The 16,635-nt window shown below is 47.6% G+C and overlaps 1 protein-coding gene and 1 long non-coding RNA gene across 2 annotated transcripts in view; one reads left to right on the forward strand and one right to left on the reverse strand.

Moving 5' to 3' along the window:
- LOC132002511 (uncharacterized) overlaps positions 1–12,342 on the reverse strand; it is a 229,634-nt gene extending 217,292 nt beyond the window's left edge. Inside the window, exon 1 of the long non-coding RNA XR_009399927.1 lies at positions 10,697–12,342. This is a non-coding gene — a long non-coding RNA (uncharacterized LOC132002511). The remainder of the gene's footprint in view (positions 1–10,696) is intronic.
- On the forward strand, positions 9,532–16,141 carry PDX1 (pancreatic and duodenal homeobox 1). Its single transcript, XM_059377518.1, has 2 exons — positions 9,532–10,090; positions 14,525–16,141. Exons 1-2 carry the CDS (start codon positions 9,691–9,693, stop codon positions 14,974–14,976), a joined length of 852 nt encoding a protein of 283 aa, XP_059233501.1. The 5' UTR covers positions 9,532–9,690; the 3' UTR covers positions 14,977–16,141.
- The last annotated feature ends 494 nt before the right edge of the window (positions 16,142–16,635 follow it).

Below are 16,635 nucleotides of genomic sequence, written 5' to 3' on the forward strand. Positions count from 1 at the left end.
AAAAATGATAATTATGAATATTTACAAAGGAGCCACTTTTGTAAAGTTCGGGACCATCAAACCCAAATCTAGAAGTGGAGGTAAAAATCTTGAGTTGGGCATAGATTGGCTCCAGGTAAACCTTGCCTGGCACAGACAGACAAGGAAGAGCTGGGGAGGCAGAAGGCTATGAATTTCCTAAAATCTGCTGCAGAATTTTGTGTCCTTACACATTTGTGCATTTTTCTGGGAGAATGATTCATAGCATTCATTACAATCTGAAAGAGCTATTTGACTAAAACAACAAAGTCAAAACTATGGCTTTAGTATCTTTGCTTACCTATTGTAGCAGAGTATATCCATTCTAGGCACCAAGTAAGAAAGAACTGTAATGACTCCATGATGTAAACTGAAAACGTGCTTCAGGGACACCTGGGTGGCTCAGTAGGTTAAGCCTCTGCCTTTGGCTCATGTCATGATCTCAGGGTCCTGGGATCGAACCCCACTTCAGGCTCTCTGCTCAGCAGGGAGCCTGCTTCCCCCTCTCTCTCCACCTGCCTCTCTGCCTACCTGTGATCTCTCTCTCTGTCAAATAAATAAATAAAATCTTAAAAAAAAAAAAAAGACATGCTTCAAGGATCCTTATGGATGGAGAGAGTGAGAGAAAAGAGTTGAAATGTTTGAAATATCTAGTAACTTGAAAGATAACAGAGCTTTGTGCAAAATTTGGTGCTAAGCTCCTAGTTACTTCTATTGCCCTTATCAGTGATTTTTTTAGAAGGTGAACAATTTTTTAAGAAAGGAAGCCTGAATTAGATGAATTGGATGAGGACTAAGGAACAGGTCAGGCCATGACTATCTACTTCTCAAGACCATCCCACCACCCTTTACCAAAAAACAAAACTGTTGAAACACCACTCCACTTTGTTCAATTATTTTCTCAGCTGAAATGTACATAACCATCTCCAGTTCTTCTCTCCCCTCCCATCAAGCAGTAACCAGAACAAAAGCCCTCGAATATTATAAGTAGAGGTGGAATAAGATCAGTATTCTTTCCATTTTTGGAAAGGACTTGCAGGGAGGAGATTCATACGGAAACACAGCAGGAGAAAGAGAAAACTCGACTCTTTCCCAGTCAGTGTTTCTCTTTACTGAATTTCCCTAGTTATTATATTTAAGTTTGGCTACTGGTCACATAAATACAAAAAGGTAAACAGTGTCACTCCACTCTCTTGAGAAAACTCCAAATCCTGTGTAATTACAAGCCAGGAGACAGATAACAGCAGGCGAGGGGTTAGAGACTTGTGTTTGCCTTTTTGTTATCACCTGTCGAAATTTGCTGGGAAGGTAAGAAAACAGTGCTGTTTATCTGGATTCATAGCAATCTCTAACTCCAACTTTTGGAAACGTCAAGGTTTGACTGTGACCGTGTTGGCAGAGTCTAATAAATTGCTTTGTAAATGAAGCAGACAACACTGATTGATTATGTTTTACAATACACATTAGTAAAGAGAGAAAAGACTTTCTTTCCCTAAATTAAACCTTAGGCCTCTTCTGCAAGAAAACTAATGAAATTAGGTCAACTTATATACAGGCTGACCATGATATAAGATACATAGATAATATTATACCCTGCACACATGGAATACAAAATATTATGTATGCAGAGTTGCCTGTGTACACAGACTCTAAGAAAATCCTGTATAAGGTGTTAGAGGGACAATGACATATGAAATGAGTATGTCTGCACCAAACTGTCAGCATACAAGAGATGAACTTGGATGTTAGTAGAACCAGTAACACAGATTAACTTATTAACTTAATAATTCAAACCTCTCAGCTTCGCCTTTTCCTTCAAGTATCTTAATGAACCAGGTCAGGACAATCTCTACGCTGTGTGTACCGTCTACTGAGTTGCTGTTACAAACACCTGGACTGTGGGAGAGATGGTTCTCTTCAAACCAAGATACATTTCATAACTCTTGAATTGAGTTATCACTACAGACAAAGAAATCAACATGGAACCCAAATCAAACCAGACCGACTCCCTGCTATCATATAGACAGATCATTCAATGGAGAAAACATTTCCTGGCTCTGAAGACTCAAGTGTGGTTTATGAAAGTGCTCAGAAGACCAAAGCAGCAGGTAAGTACTGATATAGACAAATACTGACATAGGAACAAAAATCAAGTTGACCAGATGATCCAGACATTTAAATGAGAATTTCCCAATTAATTTCCTAATTCTCTAATAATTGAGTACATTTTAGTATTCCAATAATTGCACAACCGTCCATGTTTTCTTAAGTAAAAAGAAGAAATAATACATATTAGATTTAAAGATGCAAAGTCTTCCCAGTGTTTTAAAATATTGTGTGTAACTGATTAGAATTTGGCATGGTTCCTACCTTAGCCACTTTCTCTAGAAACCTAATCCAGTTAGAAACATTTCGTAAAAAATAATTTACTGTCCAGAAAGTTTTCCTGTTTCCAAGATAAGAAAGCCTGTTCTGCTATCCCAGCAGGCAAGAGTTGTTTAAGTTACTAGATAACAAAGTTGTTATTGATTCTATTATTTTTACTCTTCCTGATTCCCTCCAGTCCAAAGGGAGTTTCTTAGACCAAGAATGATTTTATAAAAAGGAGTCGTTATTTTTGCTGTAACTAGCCTCGTTGTGACAGATGGGATCCTCGTGTTTTCTCACTGCCCTTTACTCAGCAGCTAGGAGCACAGAAAGCAAATAACCAAGAAACCAACACACTCACAGTAATCTGGATTTCTCAGCGCTGAGCCAGAGCACTTGGAAATCAAATATTGGTCTCCTCCTGAATGCCCCTTTTAGCCTGTTGTTGTTAACCAGTGTAACATTCCCTTATCACATGCTCATGTGGGCAGAATTAAATGGAATTAGCCACAAATTATATAAAATTCATTTACTTTTAAAGGAAGCTATTTGGTCATGTTCAGTGTAGAGAGAATATGGCATTAAGACACAAGTTATAATGGTACTGCCTAGAGATGAATCAATTTGCCTTGGTTTTATTGCCTCACTTTATTTGCCCTTACGTGTTAGCTACTGTAGCTGGAAAAGCTCAGCTCAGCTTTGCTGAGCCCACAGTGGAGCCACACACATTAACATCCCAAGGAGAGTCCCACTGCTTCCAAAGAGCTCAGGGGGAGAGGTATAATGATAAAGCCAGATCATGCTGAACCTTTCTAAATATTCAGTCACTTAAAGCAAAAATGGACATGTAAGACAGAAAGGAAAACCTGAAAATGTTCAGGATTTGTAACCTACTGTGAAAATGTCCAAGATTTGTATGTGGTTTGCCCATGTAGAGTTTCAAATAACATGCTTTTCTGTACGGACTTGGGCATTTTCCCATACATTTCCTCTATTTAAACCTCACAACAACCTTATGACATAGAGAAGTGTGTTATTATTTGAATGTTCATGCTTAAAGAACATTTGTTCTTTAAAAGCACCTATGAGTCTCCATCTATCAAATAAATTATAGCTCAAGTGTTTGTTTCCTGTTGTTATTCTCAATTCATAGTGTGTTTAAGAGTGACCTTGGCTGGGGGTGCCTGAGTGGCTCAGTGGGTTAAGCCTCTGCCTTCCGTTCAGGTCATGATCCCAGGGTTCTGGGATCAAGGACCCCACACCCCACCCCCGCATCGGCCTCTCTGCTTCAGCAGGGAGCCTGCTTCCCTTCCTCTCTCTCTGCCTGCCTCTCTGCCTACTTGTGATCTCTGTCTATCAAATAAATAAACTCTTTTTTAAAAAGGACCTTGGGTGCATTTAAAATGTAGATTCCCAAGTCCCACCACCTTCAGTAGGTCTCTACATTCTATAAGCACCTTATTGATTTTAATACACATAGTTCATGAATCACACTTCCAGAAACAATACCCTATGAATCTGTTACTTCATTGGTTAGTAGAAATCTGTACCTTGTGGGATTTGCTTAAAGATGTTACGATATGTGATTGGAGAAAATACACAAAATAAGTTTATTCAAATATAGCTTCTCTCTGTACAACAGTACCCTGTTGGCAGATAAGACATATCTACCATAGGAAGAATTACTAATAGGAAAATTCAATGAATTTGAGACCACAGTCAAACAATCTGCCTTTATTTTCATTACCACAGGAGAGAGAATGATTATACCCTAGGTAGAGCTGACTCCCCCACTTTAATCCACACAGATTTCTATTTTAACACTTTTCTATTGGCCTTAATTTCAAGGGATATGCAGAGGAATCACTTTGACAGGGGCGTTTCTGGATCCCTCCAAAGAAAACCAGGGTTGCCCACGACCACCTCCCTTATCTGGGAAAAGCAGGAATGGAGCAGGATTCCGGGACTGCTCTGACCCAGACACCAGAACTGCGCCCTTCCTTCCCAAGCCACTTGAGGGTTTACGATAATAGTCTCATCTCCAACCTGGAAATGGAAGAACCATGGAAAATACAGTGGGGGAGTGCCCTCTGGCTATAAGACACTGCTTAGATGCCGAATTCCAGATCTCCTGGAATAAAAACAGTTTATTTCGCTGTGGTTAGTTCACATCCCCCCTTCAAATCTTCTCTTAAGGGCTTTCTTGGATTAAAGGGGAAGCCCCTGTATCTCCCTCACACCTGTTTCTCTCTCTGGGTGTACGTGGAGGCCTGGCAGGAGCAAGTGCCATCCAGTGCTCCCCACCTCCTCTACCCACTTAAAGCAGAGCCCCACTTTGGGGCCCATTCCCTTAAAAGACAGGGTGTTTCTGAATATACCTTTCTAAGTCTACCTGCCTGGCAATGCCCTTAAACATGGACTTGTGCTAATAGCTCTGCCATTCTTTTGGCTGCATTAATGATCCATAGTTAGATACCTATGGATGCATTAAAAGCAATGCTAGGGGAAAAAAAGGAAGACTTGACCGTGTTTTCAGTGCCCGTGCAGAGCCAGGGACTTTAGACATTTTGTCTAATTCTCACAAAAATAATTTTTTAAAAAATTTCTTCATTGTCTACTACATAGCAAGACAGTGTAGGGTCACATCTAAAGCCAGATCTCTTCAGCTTGGATCTAGGCTGTGTGATTCTGGGCAAGTTACCTAACGTCTTAATGCCTCACTATACTGCACAGCAAAATAGGAATAATAGGACCTACCTCATGGGATTTTAGTGAGGATTAGCAAATATGCCTGTGCATGGCTCCCCGTGTTTGCTGCTATTATTACTATCTACAGTGGGTGTACTTTATGGGGCAGTATATTGTTTCCATTTTACAAATAAGGACAGAGAGGCTACGCGGAGGTATATAACTTGCCAGGGACACACAGCTTGTGCGGGGTAGGGTTAGATTTGGAAGATGGGTGTATGCAGCTCCTAAGAGCTTCCCGTGTTACACCAAAGCCAGAACACATTTCTTCTACTGAGTTTCTGTCACTCCAAGAGATTGCAGACATGCACATATACAGGGCCATACAGCAGCATTTACTGATTAAAGTAAATATTACTGAAAATATTTGGCCTGACAACTAATAAACCATGTGAAATGCGGGATGGTTCAGGAAGGCAGCTGGAATGGCCAGGAAAGGTGAGTCAAGCATCCTTTGGGTTCCTGGAAGTAAGGAGAGTTTCCCAGGAGAACAAAGGGTTAGTCATAGGAAACAGTCAGTGATTGGGGGGGGGGGGGGTAGACGGGGGGAAAAAGAAGGAGTGGGAGGAATTTCAGTGGAAGCAAGAAGCTGGTATCCAGGATGAAGAAGAGAAAAGAATGGCCAGGACTGCGGGTTTTGGGGAAAATGCACATTTGGATGATAGGGCAGAGATGGGAACCTTGAAAAGCCAGCCAAAGGGATGGGAACTGCGAGGGCAGACATGGGGATGCCAGAAGAGCAAGCAGGGGGCCTTAGACACTTTGGAATGCCAACTTCCTTTCACACTTTTCCTTTTAGCTGTAAACTAAACTAAGGGCCTCAGGAGTAAACAAAAACGGGTGGAAAGAGCTGGTGTCTGCCAGCCCTACTCCTGTGAGAAAGCACTGAGCAGTACGGCAAGATCACAAGTAGGTAGAGAGACAGGGAAGGAAGCAGGCTCCCTGATAACCAGAGAGCCAGGCACAGGGCTCCATCCCAGAACCCTGGGATCATGACCAGAGTCATGATAGAGTCTTTAACCCATGAGCCACCCAGGCACTCCTGGAGTTTTTTTCTGAACATTACCCTTGGCCCTCTTAGACCTAGGTACCAGACTAAGGAAATCCTGGAGGCAAAGGAGGGAAGAAGGATTAACCCTGGGGGAATAAAAAACAGCATAAGTGCCCACTGAAGGAAAGGCTCAGGGTGCCCGGTGGCTCAGTGGGTTAAGCCTCTGCCTTTGGCACAGGTCATGATCTCAGAGTCTTGGGATTGAGCCCTGAGTCAGGCTCTCTGCTCAGTGGGGAGCCTGCTTCCCAACTGCCCCCCCCTTTGCCTACCTGTGATTTCTGTCAAATAAATAAGTAAAATCTTAAAAAAAAAAAGACTCGTGTACAAAAATTCAAAGTTAACTACGGAAGAGTATTCTCATTCCATACAGCACATTGTTTGCTTTAGCGTTCCCACTCAGGATATAGTGTAACTTTTATTTTTAACACAAAGTTAATTATAAAAACAAATATAGTCTAATACATTAAATTCCACACAAAGTCACTATAAACATATCTTTGGAGTTAAGTGAGGTTCATCTATTATTTTCCCCCCTTGGGGTGGAATACAGTGGCTTAAAAATTCTTACCACCAAGTAATTCAGCCCTTGGCATGCTTGGAAGACTCAGCTACCGACCAAGAACAAGGTAACCTGTGCTCTCCGGGGGCGCAGACTGTGTCTCCAGCAGGGAAAGAGGGAAGAGGGCAAGCAAGGACCTCCAGTATCTGCGAGGGCTATCAGGACGTCCTGCTAATAAACGACTTTTTCACTGTCCACACTATAATTGGTTTACAGCCTTTTTTGTTTATTTATCCATAAGAGCTGCTGTTAAATGGCTCGGGAAGGCGCTCGCCTAATGGCTCAGTATCGCTCCCGGGCCTGTGGGAGGCGAGAGGGGCGCAGGCGTCAGCGGGGATTCGGAGCGGAAACGCATTTCACCTGTAATGGATTTGGCGATTTTATGATACCACGAGCTATATCCACAGCAGAAATACAATACACGCTCTTGCTCAATGGAAGGCTGTGCGGGGTGCGTTTTCTATGGCTATACGTTATAATTAGCCAATCCAAAAACCCTGCTGGCTTTGTCCCACCATAATCAATGGCTGTTTGACTCGTTTCCTGGGTCACTTGTTTAGGTAGTGAGCAGCAGACAACGCTATTTGTGAACGCACCTCCACGGAACACCTTCTGCACCCCCGCCCCTCCCCCGCCCCCGTTTTTGTTCAGCCCCGGGCTCCGGGTTTGTTTTGTTTTGTTTTGTTTTGTTTTACCAGAGAGCGCGGTAGGCGGATTTGCTTTCTGCTGAGTGCCTCTTTTCTTTCTGCAAGGCCGAGCAAAAATATTAAATGAGAGCAAATGAAGCATCGAAATGGAGACCAATTTACAGAAATGTGCAATTAGACGAGAAGTGCAAAATAAACACTGTGCGTCGGGGGTGGCGGGGAGCGAGGGAGGAGGGGGGCAGTCTGCGGACTGAGTCCGGAGTTGCCGAGGGGGAGGGGAAGAAGAGAAGAGTACGGGGGAGGAAGGAGGCCGATCTTTGTCCCAAGCGGAGCTCGCCGCCCGCTCATAACCGCGTCGCCAAGTCAACCCGCGGCGACTTGGCAGATTATCTCCGAGGGTCAACATGCTGCGGCCGGGCAACCCCCCTCCGGCCCTGCCTGCTGATCGATGCGGTCACTCGCGGCCCGGCGATAGCGTCTGGTCCTCCACGGCCGCCGCCAACAATGGATTCATTGACGCGGACGCTCAGAGATTAAGTGCGCGCGTCCCACCGCCTTTTTCTCCCCGGCCCCTAGGGCCGCAGGTGGCCCTTTTCCCTGAAGAAATTGCCAGAACTCCCCACACCTAACCGGCTTCCCTCAGTCGCAAGCGCGGGCACCAAAACAGCCGGGACTGCGCGCGTCGCCGCCCAGGCGCGGGCCACTGGGTGCTTAGCACTCTTAGAATCGCAAATGCTGAGACCGCACCTGCGTCGCACAAGGCGAGGAATCTGCAGAGAAGTCCAAATTCCCAACTGGCTTTTGTTTTTTAATAAAAAGGAGTATTTCAGAGTAGAGCCCTCAAACCGTATGCATTTAAAACCCATATTTCCACAAGGAAAAAATATATGAAAATCTTCCTCGTGAAGGGCTAGATGTAGTCTATGGTTTGGCAAAGCCAGATTGCGGTGATTTCCCCTTAACGATTCCTGGTGGTTCACATCCCTCTTGCCAAGGCTTTTCTGCAAATGTGTCCAGTTTTCCTAAAACCCTCCATGTTGGTTTGAGGAATGTGGTCCTTTTTGGCAGGACCTGGTCCAAGGCTACTCAGAACACCCTGGGCAAACGGGTCGGCTGTGTTGGTCATGCCCAGGCCAGGGCTTGGGTGCCACTGCGACCCAGAGATAGTCTGTCCGAATCGTCTGGTCCTATTTAATCGTCCTATTTAAATGAGGGCCCCAGAACACCCAGAAGTTACCGAACCAGTGGAAACCCCAGATTGACGCTGTCAGGAAAACGCAGCGTTTTTAATTCTTTTCTAAATATTTCCCTCCTCTCTCGGACCTGCCTTAATTCAGTACGACGCTGGCATAGGGGTTCTCCGGCTGACAGATCCCTGCTGGGTATCAGGATCACTGGAAAGCCATTACGGATCTGGAAACCCCATGCCAACCCGTCCCCTCCTCCCAGCCACAAGAGGTGACGCTACTTCTCCCCGCACCACAGCCGCCACATTAGGAAACTGCACGGAGTTGGCCAAATGAACCCCAATTTCCCATAATCAAAATTAAAATGTCCTTCAGATTAAAAAAAAAATTAAAAGGCCACTGTGAACGATTCTGAAATTACAGTTTACACTCCAGAAGCCCCCCCCCCAGCACAGCCACAGATTTTTAAAAAATGCAACATCCTGAATCTTTATGTAGTTACCTCACTGACATCACTGTGATTGTGTACAAATTTCATAAATAAAACAAAACCAGCTGCTTCGGACCTATAGAGGTCGGGTCTGTAAACTTTTTTGACCGTATTCCCTAACAGTTAAAGAGAAATATAAATACACAACCTCGGCATAAGCATATTTATAAATTATATTAATAAACTAATATATTATGTACATTATCGAAAAAGGAAAATAGATCTAAGTATGATGAGAATACATTTCTATAACTGAATGTAAATCTTCATATTTTCATGGGTGTTCCACTTTACGCAGCCCTGCAGCTGCGCATACAGGTGCGTGCGGTAAACTCAGCTGAGACAGAAAATTGAAACAAATGCAGGTGCTCTTGGGTACCTGGGCCTTGCTTCTTAAGGCAGTCGGCCAGGCCAATAATGGCCCCAGGCTCAGCCACGTGGGGCACAGCGGAGCCTATGGCGCGGCGGCCGGCCCGACAGTCCCCGCCGGTGGCGGGTTCCCTCGCCGAGCAGAGCGGAGCTGTCAAAGCGAGCAAGGGTGGCGCCGAGAGTGGGAGAGCTGCGCAGCTTCAACTCCCCGGCTCCAGCTCCCTACTGCTGGAGTCCAAGACCCGGAGGCAGCCATGAACAGCGAGGAGCAGTACTACGCAGCTACGCAGCTTTACAAGGACCCATGCGCGTTCCAGCGGGGCCCCGCGCCAGAGTTCAGCGCCAGTCCCCCTGCGTGCCTGTACATGGGCCGCCAGCCCCCGCCGCCGCCGCCCCCGTTCCCGGGGACCCTGGGCGCTCTGGAGCAGGGCAGCCCCCCCGACATCTCCCCATACGAGGTGCCTCCCCTCGCCGACGACTCCGCAGTGGCGCACCTCCACCACCTCCCAGCTCAGCTCACGCTCCCCCACCAGCCTGCCGGGCCCTTCCCGGATGGAGCTGAGACGGGGGCCCTGGAGGAGCCCAGCCGCGTCCAGCTGCCTTTCCCGTGGATGAAGTCCACCAAGGCTCACGCGTGGAAAGGCCAGTGGGCAGGTAAGCCTGGCTCACCACCCCCTTTGTCCATACCCGCTCTCCAACGGGCTGCCCCTACCTCCAAACCTCCCCAGGACCCTCCACCCGTTCGTGTTCCCAGCCCCTATGGAGCACCCTGGATCAGACTAAACTACATAGGGAGCCAACTGGGCCATCCTACAGAAGTGCCTTTCTGGTCTCATTTGGAGCGTCCTTTCCACTCAGCTCTCCCCCCGGGAACTTAAACCCTTCTTTCCCTGTACACTGAACTTCAACAGCTGCGCACCCGCAGAAAGCTAAAGCCTGGCAGAGCTCCCGGCCTCAGACCCTCTGGATCCTCCTCCCCTGGGGGAATGGCCAGGACTCCGCGGAATGAGCGTCAGAGAAGCCGAGCAGGGCTCTGGGATGCTTCCAACCCGGGCCTGGGCGCGCTTTTAGAGTCCCGGGCCCCCTCTGGCCCTGGGTGGCTTCATTACAGGAGTGCAGGCAGACTCGGAGGCACCCCGCGGATGCAGAAAGGCAGGGAAGACAAACTGCAGCCAAGTTTGCAAAGGCGTTCGGCAGCCGGGGGTTGGGAAGCCGGAGGGGCGGGGGCGGGTGTGGGGGCGGGTGTGGGGGCTTACTCACCGCAAAACCGAGACCTGGCTGCTTAGCCTGGGAGACAAGCCGCTGTGAGAGGCGTCTGCGCTGCTAGTTCACTTCTGAACACACGGAAACGTTCCAAGGGGTCTCCCCCGCCGTGCCCCCGCTGCTTCCCAGCAAGTAAGTTTGAGGAAGGAGATGCCCTCCTTGCACAGCCGGTTCGAAGAGGCGTGAGCCCTGGATCCCCGAGGCCCTAGGCGCTGGCGTGTCACCGAAGGTCGTCCCGAGAGCCCGGAGGCTGAGGCGGGGAGCGACCCCCAGGCCCCTTCCCCGCCGCGAGCTGGCCGTGGGTTCTGACCGCTACACAATGTTATCGCTTCCGTGCCGCGGCCACTTGTGGTCACACCTACATGGCGCATAGCTGACTTTTCTCTTCCTTCCAGTAGTCGGGGGTAGGAGAAAGAGGCTCAGGAGGGGGCGCGCCCCCCCCCCCCACCCCAGAGTCCCGTCTCTGCACCGCCCGGTACAGCCCGGCGAGCCTTGTGGGGTCCGAGCTCGCCCAGGGTCCCCGGGGCTCGCCTCTCCCCCTAGTTCACTTTCTCGCAAAGGCCGGGTGTGAGGAGCGGGCGGGCCCGGGTCTGGAGTCTGGACCGGGCCAAATTCGGCGGCAGTCGTCTCCACGTAGGGCGCAGCCCAGCGGGAGAGGGGCGCCAGACGCGCCCGGCGCCTCTGCGTACTTACGCCGCGCGCGCGCGACGGCCGCCGGAGGCTGGGGAGTCTTGGGAAATGCGGGATTCTTGGGAGGCGGGAAGACCAGGTCCTTCCACCCAGGGTGGGGGCTGGGGACGCGCATTTCCGGCATTCCAGGCCCTCCTAGGGAGGCCCCACCTGAAACATTCTGAAGCCGGATAACTTCCCCACCCTACCCTGCTCTGGTGGAGCTTGGGCTCGGGCACACCTACGGAGCCAGACTGTAAAATCCGATGGAAAATTGGCGGCCTTGCCCCGGGATAGGGGGAACCTCGAAAAGCTGACCTTAGGTTGCAGAGTCAAGGGAAAGGCCTTTGCTGGAACCCTCTGACCTGCTACAAGTGCAGCCCAGAGGGAATGCGCCAACCCCCTTTCCTGGACGCTGCCTGTAGGGTGCTCCTGCGGCCTAGAGGTCCTCCCGGAAAACTCTGGAACAAGCAGAGCTTCAAGCGTCTGAACGTGCCTGCCCACTCCTAGTGGGGTCTCAAACCCCTGAGGAGAGTAACGTGATCAAAGGGCTTCCATTTGTAGTAAAGATATGAATACTAACAACAAAAGTATAGGAACTTTTGAAAACGTCGACCTAAAAAATGAACCGCATAAGCCTCGCTAGCGGGCTTGTTCCTAAACCAGCCTCAACCTGCGCCTTACGGAAGGGCGCAGACGTGGGAACTCTTGACATCTTCTCCATACCACCACCAACAGCCTCCATCCCCTGCCAACTTGTCCTGAGCAGAGGTCTCCTGAGGTAGTGGACCCCGTCCCAGTGGCTCACAGCACCTCCATGACCCCAGCAGAAGAGGGCCAGAGCCCCTAGAGATTGTGGATTGAATTTAAGAATCTCGGAGGGCCTTTTTAACTTTCCTATAAGGCTCCCTTGCTTCTCTCCGGTGCCCAGAAAATCTTAGAAGTGTAAGCCTCTGGAGATGCTCCTCAGGACTCCTATGCTGACTCTGACCCAAGCCTCAGCCTTGGGTTCTGGGAACCTCCTTTTGGCCTGGGAGGGAAACCCTCCCACCCAAACACACCTGTACTAGCTTTTCAATTCCCTAAATCTTCCTAACAGTCACAAGAGAAATATCCCAGACTCTGTCCTAAGACAAGCAGACTTAGGCATCTTCTTAGAATATTGGAACTTAACTCAACCGCAGGGTGCAGTCGGTACCAAGCAGAAAAAGCAAAAAAGCTCAAGGTCTGGAGCACAGCGGCAAACAGCAGGTGTGCAGCGGTAATTTGGGTAATTTACCGGGCCAGTGGTTTCTTCCTTGCCACCCGGGTTTGGAGCTGGAATGCCTGAGCCTTTGACTATCACTGTCCTGTCCTCCATAGAGCTCTTGGTTGCCAGTGGGAACCCGACTCCTGAGACTCCCCACTCGCCTTTTCAGCGTTTGGAGCTCAGGACGCAGACTTCAGGGCTGACAGGGTTATTCCTCAGGGCGCGGAATCGTTTTCGTTCTTCTCCAGGGCAGAGATCCAGCGGAGATGAAAACAATTATAGAGAATTATAGAGAATTTATGAGCTCTTGAGTCAGGGATGATTATGACAATATATATAGAGAGATAACACATAGTTAGATGTGACAATATATGTCATAAGCTCAACGTTCTTATTAGCTCAAGGTTTTTCACAATGAGGGTTGCACTTATAAGTTGATCATGAAATCAGTTACATGGGCCAAGATCTTTTTTAGAAAACAAAATAGTAAAAATAGTTTATAAAAATATTTTTATATATTTAGTATTTCCTATATATATTTACTATTTACTATTAATACATCTATTAATAGTAAATAATAGTTTGTACTAAATACATAAATTTTAATGTATAAATATATATTAATAACATATTAAAATATATTTTTTAAATATTTTATTTATTTATTTGACAGAGATCAGAAGTAGGCAGAGAGGCAGGCAGAGAGAGAGGAAGGGAAGCAGGCTCCCTGCTGAGAAGAGACCCTTATGCGGGGCTGGATCCCAGGACCCTGGGATCATAACCTGAGCCAAAGGCAGAGGCTTTAACCCACTGAGCCACCCAGGAGCCCCTATTAAAAATATATTAATAGTAAACTATTATTTACTATTATTAAGATATATTAATAGTAAATAGTGAATATATAGTACATAGTATATAGCAAATATCTAAATATTAATAGTAAACTACTGTTTACTATTAGTAAATAGTAATACTGTTTACTAATAGTAAACTACTGTAAACAGTAGTTTACTATTAATATATTTGTATATATTTGCTATATACTATGTACTATATATATTACTATGGACTATTTATATATATATTAATAATAGTAAACAATAATTTACTATTAGATAGTATCATATGTAGTAAAGGTTGGTTTTATGTCCAGAAATTTTTTTTAGTGTTCAATAATTTATCAGTTGCGTATGTCCTGAATTTTTTTTGTGTCAGTTCTATGTCAGTGTGTGAACTAGGTAGTGATCTGAAGTATATTCTTACTGTGGGTCATCATTAGAAAACTGTGGTTTTAAAATTCTTACATTAAATGCATTTGTTGCCTTTGTACAATCCAGTAGGTTTAGATATCTATTGTGTGTGCATTTAAATCACCATCAACCCAAACACTGGCCAGGAGAACCCACTGAAAAGTCACTGGTTGACAGAGCTCAGGACTTGCTCACAGAGAGCCTGAGGGCACTCACAGCTTTGACCTCCAAGAAAAGGCGACCTTGGGCCCCTGGGTGGCTCAGATGGTTAAATGTCTGCCTTCAGCTCAGGTCATGATCCCAAGGTCCTCAAATGGAGCCCTTAGTTGGGCTCCCTGCTTGGTGGGGAACCTGCTCCCTCTCCCTCTTATGCTCCCCCTGCTTGTGCTCTCCCCCTGTCAAATAAATAAATAAAATCTTAAGAAAAGAGAAAAAAAAACAAAATAGAAAGGAAAGGAAAGAAAAAATAGGCAACCTTTACTAGAGAAGGGCTGCAGGAGCCCAGGCTGAGCTCTGGGATAGGAGGTTGCCCTGGGTGGTAGGAGTACCTGGGAGCACCAGGGGTCCCAGAATTGGGGCTGAAGTGTTGGGCTTTGGGGTTGGGGCAGGAGGGGCCAGGGGTCCAGGGAGCACACTCACGTGCCCTGTTGCCCACAGGCGGAGCCTATGTTGCAGAGCCAGAAGAAAACAAACGGACACGTACTGCCTACACGCGTGCACAGCTGCTGGAGCTGGAGAAGGAGTTCCTATTCAATAAATACATCTCGAGGCCCCGCAGGGTGGAGCTGGCCGTCATGCTGAACTTGACCGAGAGACACATCAAGATCTGGTTCCAAAACCGCCGCATGAAATGGAAAAAGGAGGAGGACAAGAAGCGCAGCTGCGGGCCAGTGGCTGGGGGTGGCACGGATGCTGACCCGGAGCAGGACTGTGCAGTGACCTCCGGTGAGGAGCTGCTGGCACTGCCGCCGTCGCTGCCCCCGGGTGGTGCTATGCCGCCCGCTGTCCCCGCCGCCACCCCCACCCGAGAAGGACGCCTGCCGCCTTGCCTTAGCACATCACCACAGCCCTCCAGTGTCGCGCCCCTGCGACCTCAGGAACCCCGATGAGAGATGGGGGCTCCTCCTGGCCAGGCGGTTTCAACCACTGGGAAAGAGGGGGAGCAGTGGTCGGACCCTGGGTGTGGACAACCAGCCCTGGCCCCCTGGCTGTTCAAGGAGCCAGGAACTGCCTTGGCCAACCCGCAAGGAAGGGGAGAACTCGAGTTCTCAGGCACCTGTGCCAATTGGGGCACCTTGGGGAGACACTGGCAGACCTTCTGGAAGGAGAAGAAAGGTTTTCTGTAATATCTGGGGCCTCTTCCGGTGATATTGTTGGACTGGCGACATCTGCTGCTGCTGTGCATGTCCTAGCACTCCATAACCATGGACCTCTTTAGAGAAGCCAGCTCTTCAAAAGACCACAGAAACTACAAGCTGGAATGCTCCCCAACACACTGTAGGCGAGCTAGACGGAGGGCCTTAATCTGTCCTGAAACAGAGCCAATTTTACTCAGACTTCACCTTAAAGCTTAGAAATAATTGAAAGGAAACTTCTAAGGTTTCAAAGACCTAGTGAAATTGATGGCCATGAAATAGAGTAATTCCTCCTCCACTTCCTCCTCCCTTTGTCTTCCTTTTCCTTTTTAGCGTAGCCTCATACTTCACCAGCTCACCTCCTTCTGTCTGCATCTCTTTCCTCCAAAGAAGAGAACATCTTGCGAGGGTGGCTGGGGCAACAGCAGAGCTGGAATATAAAGACCTTGTCAGAGTCCCTGTAAATCCAGAGGGCACTTAGGAGATGAGTCTAGAGCAAGGGATTTGGGGGGGAAAGATACCCCCCCCCACACGCAGCCATCACTAAACTGAAGCTATTTGGAGCTTTCTTTTTAGGATGTGGATTTAGTTGCTAGTCTCAGGACAGGACAGGCTGTATGAAAGGCAAGCAGCATGGCCTGACCCACCTTGGGAACTACTCACAGAAACGGTATGATTCCTACACCTTTAGAAATGGTGAACATGTATGTGGTTGGAGAGTTTGAAAGCTGGTTATTTTTATTTAAAGTTGTAACTAGGTCTGTAGTTTCCACCTCTGTTTGTTTCAGGGTCCGGGCCTTGTGTTCAGCTGGTGTTTGTGGAAAACAATTAATAAATGTGGATGACATGGAAAAGAAATGCAAACTGATTTCCCTCCCTTTGTATCAGATTTTCTTGCCATGCAATGATTCCATTTCTTTCTTTCTTTCTTCTTCTTCTTTTTCTTTTTCTTTCTTTCTTTTTTTTTTTTAATTAAAGCAGCATTTATTTGCTTGGTACTAACCAGGGAAGAGGGGGCAATTTGCTTCGGAAGAGTCTCCACCCCCGGAGGCCCGAGGCCAGCAGTATTTTGTATTAGGAGGGAAGATGTCCCGACTTAGTTGGCTTCTGATCTCTGGGGCCCCCTGCTCCTCCCTCTGCTGTGCACGGAAAGGCACCACTTGAGTGCTCCCACCCTTGCGGGCCATTGCCTTACTCCCAGCGGTCACTGTTACTGTCTTTGCAAAGAGATGGCAGGGCTTGTTCTTGTTTTGTCGTTGGTTTTGCTTTTGTTTTGCTGTTTTTGTTTTTTGAAAAAAAGAAACTGAGTCCTAATGCCCCACCCAAGTAAAGGAAGCCCCATCAACCAGAAAGGGGGACTTTCTCATCAATGAGATAACCTCACTGGGGAGACGACAACCTTGCCCTGCAGCT

This window comes from Mustela nigripes, chromosome 15 (genome assembly GCF_022355385.1).
Source record: "Mustela nigripes isolate SB6536 chromosome 15, MUSNIG.SB6536, whole genome shotgun sequence".
NCBI lineage: Eukaryota > Metazoa > Chordata > Mammalia > Carnivora > Mustelidae > Mustela > Mustela nigripes.